Raw genomic sequence first — 16421 nt, forward strand, 5'->3', positions numbered from 1 at the left:
ATCCCTGTTTTCAGGGATATGTAGAAAATCCTGAAGACCCCACAAAAATCTGTTAAACTTTGGGGGAAAAAAGTGTATGGAATCACAAAAGACCTTGATGAATAGCCAGTGTAGTTTTGAGAAAGAACAGAATTGGAGGTATCCCACTTCCTGATGTCAAATGATATTGCCAAGCTGTATTAATCAAAACAGAGTAATAGTAACAGAAACAGACACATAGACCAGTAAAGCAGAACAAAGAGCCCAGAAATAAATTCAAGCATCTCTGGTCAACTAATTACTATTGTGTTTTTTTTTTTTTTTTGATTTGGTACTGGTGATTGAACCGAAAGCTATGTGCGTGCTAAATAAGCACATACTCCATCACTACACCCCCAGTTCTAGGTTAACTAATTTTTGGAGAGGTCACCAAGAACACAAAATAGGGAATTAGTTTCTTCAATCAGTGGTATTGGGAAAAATGGATATTCACATACAAAAAAAATGAAATTGGATTCTTATGACATATACCAAAACCCACTCAAAATGAATTAAAGACCAGAATATAAGACTTGAAACTTTAAAACTCAAAGAAAAATACGAGGGGAAACCTTTTTGACATTAACGTTGGCAGTGCTTTGAATACCTTGTGAAAAACTCAGGCAAAAAACCAAAAATAAGTGGAATTATATCAAACTAAAGAGCTTCTGAACAGTGAAGGAAACAACAAAATGAAAAGATAGTTTGGGAGAAAATATGTGGAAACTATTTGTTTAGTGGTTAGTATTAGTGGTGTACTCTAAGGAACTCACATATCTTAATATCAAACAAACCAACCCCAAATCATCCAGTTGAGCAAAGCACCTGAATTGGCATTTTTCCCAAAAGAAGATATAAAAATGGTCAACACGTATATGTAAATTAAAACCAGAATGAGATACAATTTTTTATTATGGTTATTGTCAAAAAGATAAGAAGAGATAACAAATATCAGGTATGGAGTAAAGGGAATACTTGTATGCTATTTATGGGAATGTAAATTGGTTCAACTATTAAGGAAAACAGTGGGGATGTTCTCAGAAAGTTAGTGATAGAACTGCCTTATGACCCAGTAATGCCTCTTGAGGGTACATACCAAAGGAAATGAAATCAGTATTTTGTAAAGATAAATGTGCTCCCATGTCCCCTGCAGCATTATTTATAGTAGCCCAGATATGGAAGCTACTCAAATGTCATTCAGTGGATGAACAGATAAAGATGTTGTGGTATATACATACATTGGAATATCATTTAGGCTTTAAAAATGATACCTTACCATTTGTGACAAGAATGTGGAGGACATTTTCTTAAGTGAAATAAGCTAGGCATGGGAAGTAACTTGCTGTATGATCTTTCTGATATGTGGAATCTAAAAAAGTCAATTACACAAAATAAGCATAATAGATGTAGGTCAGAAGACAAAGTTCCAGCTCTGTAGGATGAATAAGCCTAAAGATCTAATGCACAATACCAGAACCATGGTTAGTAATGGCATATTGTGTATTGCAAATTGCTAAGAGAATAGATTTCACTTACTTTTACACACACACACACACACACACACACACACACACACACACACACACACTGTGAGGAGATATATATTTTAATTGGCTTACTGTAGTAATTCACTATATATTTATCAGAATATCATGTTGTACACCTTAAGAATACAATAAAATGATGGAAGAGTGAATTCAACTATGATACATGGTAAGAACTTTTGTAAATGTCACAATGTACCCCCAGTACAGCAATAATTATTATTAAAAATTACTATAAAAATCATTCAAGTAACCTTTGATTTTATTGAATTATGCATTCCAGTCATGTTACCTATAAAATGAATACAGAAATACACTAATAGCTATGATTTATTCATATTTGTATTCAAAACAAAATGATAAGAACACAATAAATATTCACACTTAATTAGTTTTAAAATACCTGTTATTTCAGTAGTCTGTATTTACATGGAAAATATTTTGTTTTTTTTCCAGGTTAAACTTTTAAAAATATTTTTTTAATCATTGTACTGGAGGTAGATTGTGACATTTGCAAAAGTTCTTACAATATATCATACTTGAATTCACCCCCTCCATCATTCTCCTTTACCCCTCCCCCCCATCCTTGAATAGTTTCAACAGGTCTCATTTTTCCATTTTCATACATGAGTACACAGTATTTCCACCATATTCACCCTCTTACACCTTTTCTCTACATCCTCCCCCCTCCCACTAGTGCCAACATGGGCAATGTTATATGATCATCTCCACTATTTCTAAAACTTGTTACCATATGTATCAAACAGGAATTCTGTAACCAGTAAACAGTAACTCTCCTTTTTCCCCACCCTTTAGCCTCTTGTGACCTCAAATCTACATTTTGATTCCCCTCCCCTTCCCTATCCACATTTTTGTTGTTGTTGTTGGTTAGTTGTTTGCTTTTGAGATATAGTCTTGCTCTTTGTGGCCTCGAACTCATCAGTCTCCTCACCTTAGCCTCTCAATTCCTGGGATTATAGGTGTGTACCCCACACTTAAAAGTATTGAAATCTTAACAATATCCAGTCTTTCTGTCCATGAATATGTTATTTCTTTCGGTAAGGAAATATAGGCCCCAAAATGAGAGAGAGAGAGAGAGAGAGAGAGAGAGAAGCTTAAGGGTGCAGTAAGAACTGAAACCTATCGGTGCCATTATTGCCAACACTTTGCATTTTGGGTATTTTTTGACTTCTTTTATCAGTGTTTTGTAGTTTTCAGTATACAGGTCTTTCACTTACTTAATTACTTAGTTAAATTTGTTTCTAGGTATGTTGTTCTCCTACATACTATTATAAGTTTTCTTAATTTTCTTCTTGGGTTTTTATTGCTGGTATATAGAAACAAACTGACTTTTTGTTTTGACAGTATCACCAAGACTGGGAATAAATTTAACAAACGTTGTGCACTAAAAACTACAGAAATTATTATTCAAGTCATAGAAACATTGGATTGAATAACTGGTTTTACTCTTTTTCTGGGTTCTCATAAGCAAGTACTATGTTTTTGGTAGAGAAGGGAGAAAGACCAAAAGAAGTAACAACTTTGCTGTATAAAAGTAATATTGTGTTTAACAATTTGAATCTTTTAACTTTCAGGTTCTTGCTAATTATTGTATCTTTTTAATTCACTTTAGAAATATAAACCTGGTCGATGTGATGATATTTTGAAATGGAAACCTCCTAGTCTGAATTCTGTGGATTTTCGCCTAAAGATAACAAGAATGGGAGGAGAAGGGTAGGTGTGCACTCCCCTAACCACAATGATTTTGGGGGAGGGGGTTGTTTGCTTGTTTATTGGATTTTGCTTCATAACCCAGGCTGATCTCCAACTCATGGTTCTCCTGCCTCAGTCTCCCCAGTGTTGGATTTACAGGTGTGTGTCACCATACCCACTTGCCCGCATGATATTTACATGAAATGATTCTCTGTATAAAGCTTCAGTGTTCATTGACTGACATTTTATATACATTTACATATATTTTACAAATTTTTATAAAAGATTTTATAATACACATTACAGACAAATATATGTATTTAAATTTTCACAGATTATTCTTTCTTGTTATTTTGTACCATCCTTACAGTTTTTTTAAGTTTACTCATAAGGTCCTTTTTTATTTTAAATAGTTATCAGTTATATGAAAAGCATGAATATAGTCAAGTTGTAAAAGTGAAGTGAGATGTTGCTGAAAATAATCCTATCAAATAAATTATATATGTAAGATATCATTGGTATCATAATTAGATGTATTAAAATAAGTGACTGAAGGATATGGCATAACAAACATTTATGAATATTAGGGTAAAGTTTTAGTGGTTAACTTGCATTAGGATTTCTCATAATGTTTACTAAGTATCAGTGAATGTTTTCACTAATTGGCCGTTTTTCCTTTTGTAACTTTATTGGTTGTTCTTTTAGAATACATGGTGCTTTAGTATGAATATACTTCAAAACCTTGCTTTATTTCACTTTGTTCTACAAGCTTTAACACATACCTAAGCAAGTACGATAAGAATAAAAAGTGCTGAATCAAGGAAATCGTAAAGAAAAAGTAAGTATGGTAACAGTAGCAAAGAGATTAAGGTTTACCAGTACATGCCATGAAATTCATTTTAGCTACCAAAGGTAAAACTCAGATACGCCCTTTGTAGATAGTGGAAGAAAGGTTACGTTATTGGTTATAAGCATCCAGACTCCATAAAGTTAAAATAAGTCTCTTATGAGAGCATTAATTTTAAAAGAAAGGATACTGTGTAGTCAATGGAATTTTACTCAGCCACAAAGAAGAATGAAATCTTATCATTCGCAAGTAAGTGGATGGAACTGGAGAACATCATTCTGAACGAGGTTAGCCAGGCTCAGAAGACTAAAAATCGTTATGTTCTTCCTCATATGCGGACTTTAGATCTAGGGCAAATGCAGCAATGTTGTAGGACTTGGGTAACAGGACAAGGGGAGAGCACATACTGGAGGTATGGGGATAGGTAGTAAACCCAAAACATGTAAGTGTTTGATGTCCCCACTCCAGAGGAACTAATACAGAAACCTTAAAGCGACAGAGATTAACACGAGAAGGGGATCAGGAACCAGTGTAAAGATCAGTTAGAGATGAATCAACTTGGGTTGTAACACATTTGTACATGGAAGCAATGCTAGGAATCTCTCTGTATAGCTATCCTTATCTCAACTAGCAAAAATGCTTTGTCTTTCTTATTATGCTCATGTCTTCTCTTCAACAAAATTAGAGATAAGAGCAGAACAGGTTATGCCTGTAAGCTGGGGGTGGGGGAGGGGCAGCAGCTGCAGGAGGGAGAAATGCCCCAAACAATGTATGCACATGTAAATAAATGAATAATAATAAAAAAAGGATACTGTGTAGTGTGGTGAATCCTAAACAAAGGATCAAATGAGGCATATCAACATTAGTTTTAAATATTAAGGTATTTAATGTTTTATATCCTTAAATGTTTATAACTTGATTTGCCATTGGTTTTAATGACAAAAAATTGTTAGAAAACAATTGTCTGGGGCCCCTGAGTAGGTATCTAACTTTCTTGGTCTGACTTTATTTTTTTTTTTTTTCATTTTTCTTTTATTATTCATATGTGCATACAAGGCTTGGTTCATTTCTCCCCCCTGCCCCCACCCCCTCCCTTACCACCCACTCCGCCCCCTCCCTCTCCCCCCGCCCTCAATACCCAGCAGAAACTATTTTGCCCTTATTTCTAATTTTGTTGTAGAGAGAGTATAAGCAATAATAGGAAGGAACAAGGGTTTTTGCTGGTTGAGATAAGGATAGCTATACAGGGAGTTGACTCACATTGATTTTCTGTGCATGTGTGTTACCTTCTAGGTTAATTCTTTTTGATCTAACCTTTTCTCTAGCTCCTGTTCCCCTTTTCCTATTGGCCTCAGTTGCTTTAAGGAATCTGCTTTAGTTTCTCTGCGTTAAGGGCAACAAATGCTAGCTAGTTTTTTAGGTGTCTTACCTATCCTCATCCCTCCCTTGTGTGCTCTCGCTTTTATCATGTGCTCATAGTCCAATCCCCTTGTTGTGTTTGCCCTTGATCTAATGTCCACATATGAGGGAGAACATACGATTTTTGGTTTTTTGAGCCAGGCTAACCTCCCTCAGAATGATGTTCTCCAATTCCATCCATTTACCAGCGAATGATAACATTTCGTTCTTCTTCATGGCTGCATAAAATTCCATTGTGTATAGATACCACATTTTCTTAATCCATTCGTCAGTGGTGGGGCATCTTGGCTGTTTCCATAACTTGGCTATTGTGAATAGTGCTGCAATAAACATGGGTGTGCAGGTGCCTCTGGAGTAACAGTCTTTTGGGTATATCCCCGAGAGTGGTATTGCTGGATCAAATGGTAGATCGATGTCCAGCTTTTTAAGTAGCCTCCAAATTTTTTTCCAGAGTGGTTGTACTAGTCTACATTCCCACCAACAGTGTAAGAGGGTTCCTTTTTCACCGCATTCCCGCCAACACCTGTTGGTGGTGGTGTTGCTGATGATGGCTATTCTAACAGGGGTGAGGTGGAATCTTAGCGTGGTTTTAATTTGCATTTCCTTTATTGCTAGAGATGGTGAGCATTTTTTCATGTGTTTTCTGGCCATTTGAATTTCTTCTTTTGAGAAAGTTCTGTTTAGTTCACATGCCCATTTCTTTATTGGTTCATTAGTTTTGGTTTAGTTTTTTAAGTTCCCTGTATATTCTGGTTATCAGTCCTTTGTCTGATGTATAGTTGGCAAATATTTTCTCTCACTCTGTGGGTGTTCTCTTCAGTTTAGAGACCATTTCTTTTGATGAACAGAAGCTTTTTAGTTTTATGAGGTCCCATTTATCTATGCTAGCTCTTAGCTGCTGTGCTGCTGGGGTTTCATTGAGAAAGTTCTTACCTATACCTACTAACTCCAGAGTATTTCCTACTCTTTCCTGTATCAACTTAAGAGTTTGGGGTCTGATATTAAGATCCTTGATCCATTTTGAGTTAATCTTGGTATAGGGTGATATACATGGATCTAGTTTCAGTTTTTTGCAGACTGCTAACCAGTTTTCCCAGCAGTTTTTGTTGAAGAGGCTGCTATTTCTCCATCGTATATTTTTAGCTCCTTTGTCAAAGATAAGTTGCTTATAGTTGTGTGGCTTCATATCTGGATCCTCTATTCTGTTCCACTGGTCTTCATGTCTGTTTTTGTGCCAGTACCATGTTGTTTTTATTGTTACTGCTTTGTAATACAGTTTGAAGTCAGGTATTGTGATACCTCCTGCATTGTTCTTTTGACTGAGTATTGCCTTGGCTATTCGTGGCCTCTTGTGTTTCCATATAAATTTCACAGTAGATTTTTCAATCTCTTTAATGAATGTCATTGGAATTTTGATGGGAATTGCATTAAACATGTAGATTACTTTTGGGAGTGTCGACATTTTTACTATGTTGATTGTCCCAATCCATGAGCATGGGAGATCTCTCCACTTTCTATAGTCTTCCTCAATCTCTCTTCAGAAGTGTATAGTTTTCCTTGTAGAGGTCTTTCACATCTTTTGTTAGGTTTACACCTAGGTATTTGATTTTGTTTGAGGCTATTGTAAATGGAATTGTTTTCATACATTCTTTTTCCGTTTGCTCATTGTTAGTGTATAGAAATGCTAATGATTTTTCTATGTTGATTTTATATCCTGCTACCTTGCTATAGCTATTGATGATGTCTAGAAGCTTCTGAGTAGAGTTTTTTGGGTCTTTAAGGTATAGGATCATGTCGTCTGCAAATAGGGATATTTTGACAGTTTCTTTACCTATTTGTATTCCTTTTATTCCTTCTTCTTGCCTAATTGCTCTGGCTAGGAATTCCAGTACTATGTTGAATAGGAGTGGAGATGGTGGGCATTCTTGTCTGGTTCCTGGTTTTAGAGGGAATGGTTTCAGTTTTTCTCCGTTAAGTATAATGCTGGCTGTAGGTTTGTCATATATAGCTTTTATAATGTTGAGGAACTTTCCTTCTATTCCTAGTTTTCTTAGAGCTTTTATCATGAAATGATGTTGGATCTTATCAAAGGCTTTTTCTGCATCTATTGAGATGATCAAGTGGTTTTTGTCTTTGCTTCTGTTAATGTGGTTTATTACGTTTATTGATTTTCGTATGTTGAACCACCCCTGCATCCCTGGGATGAAGCCTACTTGGTCGTGGTGAATGATCTTTTTGATGTGGTGTTGAATTCGGTTTGCCATTATTTTGTTGAGGATTTTTGCATCAATGTTCATTAAGGAGATTGGCCTATAGTTCTCCTTTTTGAAGGCATCTTTGCCTGGTTTTGGGATAAGTGTAATACTGGCTTCATAAAATGTGTTAGGCAGTTTTCCTTCCCTTTCTATTTTGTGGAACAATTTAAGGAGGGTTGGGATCAGTTCTTTAAAGGTCTGATAGAATTCAGCGGAGAATCCATCAGGTCCTGGACTTTTCTTTTTGGGGAGACTCTTGATTGCTGCTTCAATTTCATTTTGTGTTATAGGTCTATTCAGGTGATTAATTTCCTCTTGGTTCAGTTTTGGATGATCATATGTATCTAGAAATCTGTCCATTTCTTTTAGATTTTCAAATTTATTTGAATATAGGTTCTCAAAGTAGTCTCTGATGATTTCCTGGACTTCCATGGTGTTTGTTGTTATCTCCCCTTTTGCATTCCTGATTCTACTAATTTGGGTTTTTTCTCTCCTCATTTTAGTCAGGTTTGCTAGGGGTCTGTTGAGCTTGTTTATTTTTTCAAAGAACCAACTTTTTGTTTCATCAATTCTTTGTATGGTTTTTTTGGTTCTACTTCATTGATTTCAGCTCTCATTTTTATTATTTCTCTCCTTCTATTTGTTTTGGGATTTGCTTGTTCTCGTTTGTCTAGGAGATTGAGATGTATCATTAGGTCATTGATTTGGGATCTTCCAGTCTTTTTAATATATGCACTCATGGCTATAAACTTTCTTCTCAGGACTGCCTTAGCTGTGTCCCATAGGTTCTGGTAGGTTGTGTTTTCATTTTCATTGTCTTCCAGGAACTTTTTAATTTCTTCTTTTATTTCATCAACGACCCATTGTTCAGTAACAATGAGTTATTCAGTTCCAGATGTTTGCATGTTTTTTGTCTTTACTTTTGTTGTTGAGTTCTAGTTTTATTGCACTGTGATCAGATAGAATGCATGGTATAATTTCTATTTTCTTATATTTGCTGAGCCTTGCTTTGTGCCCTAGGATATGATCTATTTTGGAGAAGGTTCCATGGGCTGCTGAGAAGAATGTATATTGTGTAGAGGTTGGATGAAATGTTCTGTAGACATCACCTAGGTCCATTTGACCTATTGCATATTTTAGATCTTGGATTTCTTTATTGATTTTTTGTTTGGATGACCTATCTATTGATGATAATGGGGTGTTAAAGTCTCTCACGACCACTGTGTTGGAGTTAATATATGCTTTCAGGTCCTTCAGCGTATGTTTGATGAAATGCGTGTGTTGACATTAGGTGCATATAGGTTGATAATTGTTACTTCCTTTTGGTCTATTTCCCCTTTTATTAGTATGGAATGTCCTTCTTTATCTCGTTTGATCAATGTAAGTTTGAAGTCTACTTTGTCAGAGATAAGTATTGCTACTCCTGCCTGTTTTCAGGGGCCATCGGCTTGGTAAATCTTCTTCCAGCCTTTCATCCTAAGCCTATGCTTATTTCTGTCAGTATGGTGGGTCTCCTGTGTGCAACAAATTGTTGGATCTTCCTTTTTAATCCATTTTGTCGAGTTGTGCCTTTTGATAGGGGAATTAAGTCCATTAACGTTAAGTGTTAGTACTAATAGGTATGTGGTGATTCCTGTCATTTAGGTGTCTTAGTTGTTTGAAGGTTTGATTGTGTGTACCTAAGTTGAGATTACTCTCTACTTTCTTGCTTTTTCTTTTCCTGTGGTTAGGTGCTGCCTGCCCTTTCATGGTTATGTTGGGTTCACTTTCTGTGTGCAGAATCCCTTAAAAAATCTTTTGCCGTGGTGGCTTTGTGGTCACATATTGGTTTAGTTTCTGCTTATCATGGAAGACTTTTATTGCTCCATCTATTTTGAATGATAGTTTTGCTGGGTAGGGCATCCTAGGGTTGAAGTTATTTTCATTCAGTTCCCAGAAGTTCTCACCCCACGCTCTTCTTGCTTTTAATGTTTCTTTTGAGAAGTCTGATGTTATTTTCATGGATTTACCTTTGTATGTTATTTGGTTTTTTTCTCTTACAGCCTTCAGTATTCTTTCTTTGGTCTCTGTATTTGTTGTATTAATGATAATATGCCTTGGGATAGATCTATTTTGGTCTGGTCTGTTTGGTGTTCTGGAGGCCTTTTGCATCTCTTTGGGAGTAGATTTCTCTAGATTTGGGAAATTTTCAGTTATTATTTTCTTGAATATATTACGAATTCCCTTGTTTGCACCTCTTCTCCTTCTTCAATGCCCATGATTCTCAGGTTTGGTCTTTTGATGGAGTCAGTAAGTTCTTGCATTTTCTTTTCACAGGACTTGAGTTGTTTAGCTAATAGTTCTTCGTTTTTTTCTTTATTTATCATTTCATCTTTCAGTTCTGAGATTCTGTCTTCTGCTTGTTCTGTTCTGCTGGATTTGCCTTCCATTTTGTTTTGCATTTCTGCTTTGTTCTTTTTTCTGAGGTTTTCCATTTCCTGAGTTGTTTCCTCTTTCATATTGTCTGTTTTCATCCTGAGTTCATTTATCTCTTTATTAATCGTGTTCTTTGTTTCACTTTGGTGTTTATACAGTGCTTCTATAGTTTCTTTTATTTTTTGTGCTTTCTCAGATTCTGTATTCCAAGATTTGTTTCTTGGAATTCCCTGAGTGTCTCCTGTACATTTGGGTTGACCTTATCCTGTATCATCTCTATAAAATTCTCACTGATTACTTGCAGGATATCTTCTTTCAGGATTTTCTTGTGGGCTTCATTGGGTTCTTTGGCATAGTTTTTGTTCGTTTTCTTGGAGTCTGGATCTGGGTATCTGTTTTCTTTTATTTCCCTCGGGTTCTGATACTAATTTATGTTTTTGGGGAAAATGTTTTCCCTCTTTTTTCCCTCTTCCCGTCATTGCCCTTGCTATTGTTACTGTCCGTGTACTGTGTATATTTCAGTATTGTCTAGCTTGTAATAATAACCATGGTGATATCTAGAGTAGATGGGTGAGAGGAAAGGGAAATCAAAGAAGGTAAAGAAAAAGTGAAACAAAACAAAACACACACACACACACACACACAAAACAGAGGCAAAGAAATAAACAGGGAAAGATAGTGTAGTAATCAACAATGAGCTAAATAGGAATTAGACAGAAATGATAATAATAAAAAAAAAATCCCCTAGTTCAAATACAGTAAAGTTTCAGTCTCAATGATTTTGATGTTAGTCCTTCAGCGTCCAATCCTGGTGTTGGTGTCTGAGAAGAAGTTCTGTCATTGTCTCATGAATGGGGAAAAAAACAAGAAAAAACCAAAACCAAACCAAAACAAAAAATCCCCAGTTCAAATCCAATACACTTTCAGTTAGGCCTTTAGCATGCAGTCCTCGTTCTGTCATTGTCTCATCAAAGGAAGAGAAAAACAAACAAAAAAAGAGTCTGGAGACAGCTTTGTGAATGTCTATCTGAGGCTTCGGCTCACCTGCCACCTGCTGTCAGCCAGGTGCTGCTGCAGGCATTAGTTATGCAGATCTCAGGAATGAGCTTTACACTCACCTAGCCCCTCAGGCTTTGTTTATTTAGAGTTCTCCTGGACGCATGCCCCTTTTGTTTTCTGCAGTATACAGCCCTACGGGCAATTGCAGTCTTTTGTTTTTAATTTAGAGTTCATGTGGGCATGTACCCCTCCCCCACTCTGGTGGAGCATGTTACACTTTAGCAGCTCTTACAAGCTTTCCCCTCTCCAAGCACACTGGGAGAGGTGGTGCCACTCCTGCCTTCTCTGGCCGCCTTGTTTATTTACAGTTCGCATGAAGGAGTACCCTTGCCCTCCGCTCTGGTGGAGCATGCCACACTGTAGCCACTGTTACAAGCATTCCCCTCTCCAAGGTTGCTGGGCGACTGCTCCTGCCTTTTCTGGCCGGCTTGTTTATTTACCATTGGGGTGTGGAGTGCCCTCCTGCACTCTCAGGGTGCCCCGCCTTCTTTGCTATGTGTCTTTTTTTTTTTAAGCTTCTTATTTATTATTGTTTGTTTTTTTCTCTTTCTTCCCTGGGTGGGGGTCAGTCTGTCCAGGGGCTATTATGATTTGGCCCAGGGTTCTCTGTGGGAATACCATGTGTCACTTAGCTCACCTGGTGGTCTGCTTCTCCCAAGCAGGTTAGGAGCTGGTGTCTGTGGTCTAGGAGCCCTCCTGGTTTCTCTGTTTAACATGGAGTGGGGATGGTATGGATGGGCTGTGGGTGTGGCGGAGTCAGAGTTTTGCCTCTTCTTGATGGTTTTTCCTGTAAGGTGTATCTCCAGCTTCTCTCCAAGATTTTACTTTAGGAAGCAGGCTTTCTGCTTCCTCCCTCTGGTCCACATTCCCTTTTCTATGTGTACAGTTTTAGCTATTACCTGCTGCATGTGCAAGTCCAACTTTCTTTATGAATCATTTCCTATTTTACTTCAATCCCTGTTAATTTTTCCTTTTAATGCACTTTAATCTACTTATACAATCATGAATTGTTAAGAGGCCATTGTTTCTGAAAAACAATTTAAAAGCCAGTAACAAGTGGTGATCAGAATGTAAAGTGGAAACCCTCAGGTTTTGATGTTGAGATTGTAGATTGGTGAGGGCACTTTGACAAAGAGGTCATTCCTCCAAATGCTAAATAGAGACTTCCAAGTGATCCTGCACTTCTTTTCTCTCAGTATATATCCAAGAGAAAGGAAAGCTTGTGTCCACACAAGAACTTGGTTATGAAACTTCCTAGCAGAAGCATTGTTCTTAACAGTGAAAAGGTGCAAAGAACTCGAGTATCTCCCACCTGACAAATGAATTCACATGGAAACAACAACAAAAAAAAAATAGGTCTTGTATTCAACATACTGCTGTAGTAGATCCTCTTACACAAAGGTACTGTAGAATTATGCCACCTGGATGTCATTTCCAGCTCTGTCAGTCTTTACTCAAGTTGCTTAGTCTCTGTATTGCTTGTTTCTGTAACTCTGTAATGTTGAGAACAGTAATGTGCCACCTCCAGTGAAAACTCAATAAAAATTACACATAAAACTTTTGGACTGCTGCATATGTTACATATCAATACTAAATACATACTCATTTTTTAAAAAAATGATCACTCCTTGTGTATTACAGTGTCACAGAGAGCAGAAGAGCCATATACAGTGGTCACGAGATACACCATTGATTATGCCAGGCAAAAGATAAATGTCTTTTCTAGTACTTCAGACTGGAATAGAAGCAAATGTGTTTTCCAACTTGCATTTGTACACAAGACTTCAGAGACTGTGTTGCTTTGCTTCATTAAAGACAGCACATCTAGAATAGCAGCTGCAATTGGTATAATAACCTGATTAATTTTATGATAATTCATAATCATTCTAAAATTTTTGATGGTGGCACTAATCTCTGTACTTCCCTTGGAGATGTGTTATTGCTTTTGGTTTATTCTTCTTGCAAATGGGCAAATTGTGGGGACTTTCATTTGGCCTTTCCTAGAATAATGGCTAGAGAGTCAATAATGGCTAGAGAGCTGCCAAGTATTTCTTTCCAGTAATGCATCCCTTAAGCAGAAAATATCCACATATTATACTTGTAGATATGCTAGCCCATTTAGCTGTATTTTCTTATCTATATTTATTTTACAAAATAGATGAAAATATAAAAATTATACATACTGTGGGATACCATGTAATGGTCATACACATGTGTATATTATGTAATGTTTATTTGGGTAAACATGTATCTCCTCAAGCATTTATCATTTTATGATGAAAAAGTTCAAAAGCCCCTAGCTTTTTGAAATGTGCAGTATTTTGTTGTTATGAGTTCATTCTGCTGTGCATTAGAATACTAGAATTTCTTACTCCTGTGTAACTATAACTTAGTATCCATTGACCAACCTTTCTCTCTCCCTCCCTCCTTGCAACTCTCCCCAGCCTTTGGTAACCAGCATCCTACTCTCAACTTCTATGAGCTACCATTTTAGATTCCATGGAAGAGTGAGGTCATATGGAACTTGTTTTTCTGTGCCTGGCTTATTTCACTTAACATAATGCTTCCAGTTCCATCCATGTTGTTGCAAATGACAGGATTTCATTCTGGAACCGGAAACCCTTATTACCTCATCACCTTAAGTTGTTTAACTGGTGGACCATGATGACATTTTGGGTCCTTGATAGTCAGTGTCTGTCTGTAATGAATGTCTGGATGTTCCTTTATCCACAGCACAGTTACCCTAGCAAGTGCTGCCAGTGCTTTGAAAAGTAGTTAAAAGATTTACAGGAAGGTCAGAACTTTTTTTTCCCCCCCTGTGAAAGGCCAGGTAGTAAATAAATATTTTAGGGTTTGTGTTCATACAGTCTCTGACTTAGTCACTCCATTCTGCTGCCCCTTCCCTCTCCTCCCCTTCATACTGAGGATTGAACTCAGGACTTTGTACATGCTAGACAGGTTCTCTACCTCTTGAATTCCTCCTCCCCTCCAGCTTTTTTTTTTTTTTTTTTTTTTTTTTTTGCTTTAGTTATTCTTGTAGATAAGAGTCTCATTAACCAGCCTCAGATAATCCTCCTACCTATGCCTTCCACATAGCTGGGATTTCAGGTATGTACCAGTATGCCTGGCTTGTTTGTTGAGAGGAGTAGGTCCTCACTATTTGCCCCAGGCTGGCCTCAAACCACAATCCTCCTGATCTCCACCTCCCAAGGAGCTAGTTGCAGGTATGAGCCTCTACGCCCAGTTATAATTGGTATTTTTCATCTTTTAACACATGATTTACAGTAACTGCTTTCTAATTTGAAAATATTTTCATTACTCAGCCATTTTAAAAACTGATGTTTCTTTGGCTTTCTCAACACTCTTTTTTGTTTAGGTTTTGCTTTTTGAGACAAAGACTTGCAATGTACACATTTTGGCCTTGAATTCCTGATCCTCCTGCCTCAGTCTCTTGAGTGGTGGGATTTTAAGGATGTGCCACCATTCCTGATTTTAAACATTGTTGATTATATTTCATCTATCTAGGCTGGCCTAGGAGAAAAAAAGTTGTTGTGGTTGACTTTTTTTGAGTTCCTCTGATTGGCGGTTTCTTAGGTATTACTGACTCCCATTAACGCTTGCATTTCATTCTCCCTACTTCCTACAGAAAATCTTTTCCAGGCCGCCATCTGAGGGCAATATTATAATCTGAGTGCCACCCTGATAGGAAAAATTGGCTTAAGCAAGAAGCATGAATAGCTGTAGGTACAGGAGAGAAATTTTTATGAGAAGCAGAATACTTTCTTCTTTTTTTAAATCCAAACATTAACTAGGGATGAAGCCCAGGGCACATGCTAGACAAATACTCCACCACTCATCTATGCCCCCAGCCCACTTTGGTTTTAAGATGGCTTTCTGTGGATTGCTTATAATTTACATGGTGAAAAATAGTGACTGTACAGTTGAGAATTGGACCAACCCCCTTATAACCTTATTAAAATCAGCATTCGAAGCCAGGTGCTGGTGGCTGACACCTATAATCCTAGCTACTTGGGAGGCTTAGATTGGGAAGATCGCAGTTTTTAGAAGAGCCCAGGCAAAAAGATCACAAGACCCCCATCTCCAAAATAACCAGAAGAAAATGGATTAGAGGTGTGGCTCAAGTGATAGAGTGCCTGCTTTGCAAGTGAAAAGCTCTGAGTTCATCCTCTAGTCCCACCCCAAAATAAACAAGCAAACAAACAAATAAATAAAACACTAGCAATGAGAACAAAATGGACATTGCGTGTTTTAGTTACCTGGCATTCTGACTGTAGATGTAAAGCTTGAATCCAGTAATGTGAAAACAAACACATCTCATGTTTTAACATAGACTATTACTCAAATATGTCAGCATCATACAGAAAACCTGAGAAATACATATATAAGGTATTGCATACAGCTTCATTGAGTTGAATACTAGAAGAGCAGTAGATAACTCTGAATAAATTTTATTATCTCTGAGAGTCCTGTTCTGCATTGCTGTTCCCTTCACTACTCAGAATTTGTTCCTTTATTCCCTCCTATGAGCCATGCACTGAAGTGTATTTAGCAAATATTTTCTAAATTGAATTTCTTAATCACAATTATCACAGTACTGTTATAAAATTAATTTTGGTAATTTCTTATCCAACAGACTTTAATTATTATGGAACAATTCGTAAACACTTCTGCCAAACATGAATCACTTAAGGGCTTTTTATTTTCTTCTCCCTTATGAGAAAGGAGCATCTTGACCTTTTTAAGTGATGTAGTATAGAGACAGAGTATCAAGTGAGTAAGAAAAATGTGAGATTACTGAATTTGAGGTATAGTAAGAAAAAAGATTTGAGATCTTTTTTAAAAGTGGTTTCAAAATCTTTAAAATCACTTAAGTAATCACATGTCTGATGTATAGCATACTGGAACCTTAAAAAAAGAGAGAATGTTATATGATAGAGATTGCTAATGCTGTTACTTACACATGTGATAAGAGGAGCGTGGAAGTTGTTTTAGAGCATGAGAATTCCAAACAGTTTAGGATTAACTTATGAAAGGTGTTGTTTTGTGACTGGCTCATCATATTTTAAATATTGTTGAAATCCTATGTCATAATCTGGAAATACATATTTTTATATTTTTAAGCAGATAGTT

At 36.8% G+C, this 16421-nt stretch overlaps 1 protein-coding gene across 3 annotated transcripts in view; it reads left to right on the plus strand.

The window, feature by feature from the left end:
* Positions 1-16421, plus strand: part of Rngtt (RNA guanylyltransferase and 5'-phosphatase) — a 315951-nt gene that overhangs the window by 180008 nt on the left and 119522 nt on the right. For all 3 annotated transcript variants that reach the window (XM_074078340.1, XM_074078333.1, XM_074078336.1), the window contains exon 13: positions 3196-3296. In XM_074078340.1, the coding sequence (XP_073934441.1) occupies positions 3196-3296 (101 nt within the window). The remainder of the gene's footprint in view (positions 1-3195; positions 3297-16421) is intronic.

This window comes from Castor canadensis, chromosome 1 (genome assembly GCF_047511655.1).
Source record: "Castor canadensis chromosome 1, mCasCan1.hap1v2, whole genome shotgun sequence".
In the NCBI taxonomy this organism is placed as follows: Eukaryota; Metazoa; Chordata; class Mammalia; order Rodentia; family Castoridae; genus Castor; species Castor canadensis.